General features: G+C 43.4%; 1 protein-coding gene across 1 annotated transcript; it reads right to left on the minus strand.

Moving 5' to 3' along the window:
• Nucleotides 1–1,310: 1,310 nt before the first annotated feature.
• TSPYL1 (TSPY like 1) lies at nt 1,311–4,317 on the minus strand. The gene has a single exon (XM_006926101.3). The coding sequence runs from the start codon at nt 4,223–4,225 to the stop codon at nt 2,924–2,926; it is 1,302 nt and encodes a 433-aa protein (XP_006926163.1). The 5' UTR covers nt 4,226–4,317; the 3' UTR covers nt 1,311–2,923.
• Between the last annotated feature and the right edge of the window lie 437 nt (nt 4,318–4,754).

Below are 4,754 nucleotides of genomic sequence, written 5' to 3' on the forward strand. Positions count from 1 at the left end.
AAGTCACCTTAAGATGTACAAAAACAAAGCACATAATAGTTGATCCAAACTTAATGCTCTGTTAAAACGGCAAGTGAAACGTTAAATGTATTATGTTTGGACTTTTTCTAATTAAACAAGAAATTTGCTTTTAATTAAGAAATGCTTTGCAAATATTTTTGACATCAATTTCACAAATGCCTTGAAAACCATTTTTTTTTCATTACCTCATCAAAAGTCTTTCTGGATACTCGGTTATTTTGTTCTCTTTCTCCATTTGAGTTGACCCTTTTGTCATTTAGTGAATATTTATCTGGTGACAACTATGTGCAACACATTAAGCTAGATGTAGTGAAGGCTTAATTGCCCCCCAGTTCTTTAACAATAAGGGAATGGACTTTATCTTCTTATACTTATCTTCCAAGGGTACCAAATAGAATGCTTTAAAATTTGTGGAATTTACTGAAATGAATTATGTTATTTTCTAGAACAGAAGTTCCTACAAAGTACACCAAGTACATAAAAAATTTTTTTTTCATGTTCCCTAAAGGGAACAGAAAAAATATAAGGCAGAAGAGTTATTTATGACAGGCTTGAAGAATTTAACACAGATAGGCGTTAAGATTTGAAGAAAAGAACAAACAAGTTTTTAAAGCTGAGAAAGTATGGGATATAGGAATATATCACTTATGATAGGAACTCTGTGAATGTGTGCTTATTAAACGCAAAAGTGACTTAAAAGAGCCTGAATGACCTGAGAATTATTACTTCTGTGGATAGACATGGAAGCTTTAAGGAAGTGAAGGGGGTGATGGTGTTATACAAACTCTATGGAAAAAAAAGTGACATCATAATCAGTTGTCAATTGTTGACATTTTAAAGCAATAAAAAACAACAAACCTCCCTACCTTGCAAGGTGCAGTAGTGTGCCCTACTTTTGTTTTTGAACTAATGCTTATTGAATCCATTTAAGAACTTCATTAAACTACATTGTTATTTTTAATAATTTCTCCAGTCAGAATGAAAAATAAGAAATCTAACAGTAATATGCTTTTATCATAATGCATATAAAAACAGATATGCCAATGGTACACTTCCAATTTGATAGAGCAATCTCACAAGTATTTATGCTATTTAGGAAAAGAGACACATCAATTACTAAGAAGTCGTTACCAGGGCAAATGATCACATAAGACCATCAAGCCACGCATTTTTTGTAGGTTATTCTCCCATGAAGACAACAATTTCCAGTCTTCAGAATCTAACAAGACCAAGTTTTTCATATTTCTAAGACTACAGTTTTGACAGAAACAAGAACAAGTTGAAAACCATTACGAATATTCATTTAAGTCTTTATTGTACTGGAAAGATTAGTTTTCCAAATGTTCCCAATTGAAAGCAATCTTATACAGCTCAATTTTCCCAGTAAGCAGAAACAGAGAAAACAACAGGATTTTACCAAATACTAGTGAAATAAAGGACACAGTATTAACCTTCTGCATAAATTCACATGAAAACGAGAGAAAGCACCCCAAGTTGCATTTTATTTCTTTAAAGAACGCGTCTCTTGGCAAGGTATTTAACACTCCAATCCCCTTCAATTCTCCCATCAAAAATCATGAGAAAAAGTATTTCTCCATCCATCACCACTAACAGACCTTTTTCTTTAAGGCTCTCAGCCAGCCAGTCTTAATTTTAGGCCCAATTTTTACCTGTCTCATTTTTGCCTATGGTCTGTTCAGTTTCCCCTTCTTAGGACACCATCACAATCTCTTTAGTTCTTCCATCCATTATGAACTAGATATCACTTTTCATTCCATCTGGATGTCTCCCTTTAAGCCCTCTAAGAGTTGGAGGATGGAGAGTGGGGAAGAGAGTAAAGAGTAATAAACTCTGAGAGTCTCTTTTATAGGACTACTTGTCCCTGAAAATGATGGAGAGTGCCAAATTAAGCTAAAAAGTATGCTTTCACAGATGTCTTTTTCTTTTTAACAGATAAGAGACAAAGTGTACTGCTACCCTACCCTGACACTTAATCATGTTCAGGATGAGGAAAGAATGGAGGCTCTAGAAAGTACCTAGGTTTTGTATGAATTGCTAGTTCAAGCTAAGAAAGCCTAGACACCAACTTTACTCTTGCCATGAGGACAAGGTCTAACCTGTCACCTCAAACATTCGCCTGATCATAGGGTTCCTGGATAATGGGGGTCGAGGGAAGAGGCAGTGAGGAACTAATGTAGAGGAATGGAACAGCTGGAAAGGAAACTTGTGCTGGGAGGAAACTTGGGTCCACCATCAGTTCTGTAGACTCTGATTTACCAGAAACCAAACAGGGGCTGATAATGGCCTGGAAGATGTTCGTCCATCTAATAGGTAATAGCCAAAGGGGGGTGGGCACAGCCAAAAGCAGGCAGCATTAGGAGGTGACCAGAGGTACAAGAGGGGCAGCGCGGTCAGTTAAATCACAAAGACCAAGTGGACCACTGCTGATCTCCCTCTTGATATTATTAATGCCCTGTAACTGTCCACAAACTACACGCCTGCACTGCAGAGCAAAGTGAGTAGAATGGGCTCCTACTAAAGCTAGAATTCTAGGTGGTAAGGGCCAAACCAGAGGCCCTGAGAACAAACAGTCCAAGCAGTGCAGATAAAGGCTGTTCAATTCAGAGCAACATTTACTTGGCTTAGCAGTATTGTGAACAATGGCCATGCAGCATGTAACAGTAATTCAGAACAGCACAAAGTCTGTGTAGAAGTGGTGAAGCATGACCATGAACGTCTCAATCTTGAGGCTGAGAGAACTAAATGTCCAGAGGAAAAATGTTGCAGAAATGTCGGGGCGGGGGAGGAGGGTGTAGAAGGCATACCCATTTCTGTTGCCTAAGCACAAGTCCAGAAAAAGGTGACAGGGGACCTTGTGCAGGGGTAGTCCCGAGGGCAAAGTTTAACCAGACTGGAATCCAAAGGGCCTGGGGATCTCCACTGGCTCCCTTATTGGACGACGTCTGGCTCGACGGGCTCCTTCACGCAACAAGTAGTATTGCAGTGGATTTGGCCACAGGTCCTCTTTGATAATCTCAGCGATCCTATCAGACTCCGGAAGGCTGTGGTCTGAAAACCAGGTGAAGAAACTACAGACGACATCTTGGTTCCTGCGAATAAAAGACTGGGGTTCATGGCCCCGACGCCATATAATTGGAGTGGAAAGAGACACCACTCGGCCAGAGGCTCTGACCTCATATTCCTTGACAATCAGCTTGTTTCTAAAGTAGGGGTTTCTTCGAAAGAAGAACTTGAACTTGCAGCCCGTTCTCGGGTGTCTGAGTTCTTTTACCTCCAAATTGGTTACATATCTTAACATCTCTGCATCTTGGCTCCTAATCATGGGGGACAACTGGGGATGGTTCCGAAAGGCAGTGACCCAGAAGCCCGGTATATTCTGAATGATGTAGTTCCTCCGCTCCAGGTAATGTCGACGCATCCGTCCAAACTTATGCTCCAGTTGTTGAAAGGCCCTGTCGGCCTGAGCATTCACCGTGTCCAGTTCCAGTTGGATGGCCTCTAGGGGGTTCATGCGCAGATCCATAATCCGGGGCCCTGCCTCCTCCCTCACCTCTTCTACCCCTCTATTTTCCTCTACCATTTGTATTTCTTCACCTCCTGGCTTCTCCTCTACCTCCATCTCCTGCTCCATTACCTCCTCCTCCTTTACTACTTCCTTATTCACCACCTCCTCATCCAGTGCTACCGAGAAGATGGTGTTCAATTCAGTGTTCACTTCCTCCGCCTTCGCCATCACCTCTGACCCTGACCTCTCTGCGCCGCAGCTTTCTACGGCCTTCTCCGCATCTGGGCCGCCCAGCTCTACAAGCTGACAGCTATTGTTCAGGCTGCAGTCCGTTGCCATGGACGCAGACTCGGCTTCCCCGCGCTCCGGGGGAGGCGGAACCTCTTCTAGTCCCGCTTTGGTCGCTCCGTAACCGGGATCCCCACCGACCTGGGTCTGGGGAGTACGGCCACAGACCGCGGGGTCGTGGGAGGCTCCACATTCCTCTGGAAGCTGGGGCTGTGGGAGCGCGACGGTCTCCAAGCCTCCTCCACCCGTCTCCGTCATCACCTGTGACGCCTCGGTTTTCTCGCGGAGCTTCAGGCGCTGGTGTTGGTCCGGGTCTCCTGGGGCATGGTCGGGAGTATTAGGGCTGCTGGTCTGGAGAAGGGTCCTCTCGACCCCATCCAGGCCGCTCATATTGGTAGCAGCCAGCCCAACGCGTAGCTTAATACCTGCTCTCTTCACAGGAGCCCGATTCTGCGAAAACCAGCCTCTCGCACCGCCCACCCTGAGTCTCGCGAGCGTCCCCGTGAGGGTGACGTCAGGGTTGTTTGTCTTACCATAACGCGAGAGTTCGCTGCTCCCGGGTTGATTCTGTGGTCCCTGCTGTCCAAGCATATCCTCTTAGTTTTACTTCTATGAATTTTATTCGAAGAGAGGTACTTTGAATGACGTAAATAAATGTAAATTGGACTCAGAGGCCAAAGGCAATGAGAACCCGTCCTACGATGCTTCTGGAAACCTCCAGCATGTAAAATGCTGTAATCGTAGCGGATCACAGTACTACACTGCATACTTGTATGAAAACGTGTTTTTCTAATTTCCAGTATTTTTTTAGGCAGGAAGGTAAATCTATACCATATTACTCCATAATGTCCACAGGCAAAAAAAAATCTCTATATTTTTTAACTAAGATGAATTGCAAACTGTTTTCCTTTTCTCAAGT

This window comes from Pteropus alecto, unplaced genomic scaffold (genome assembly GCF_000325575.1).
Source record: "Pteropus alecto unplaced genomic scaffold, ASM32557v1 scaffold79, whole genome shotgun sequence".
Classification (NCBI taxonomy): domain Eukaryota; kingdom Metazoa; phylum Chordata; class Mammalia; order Chiroptera; family Pteropodidae; genus Pteropus; species Pteropus alecto.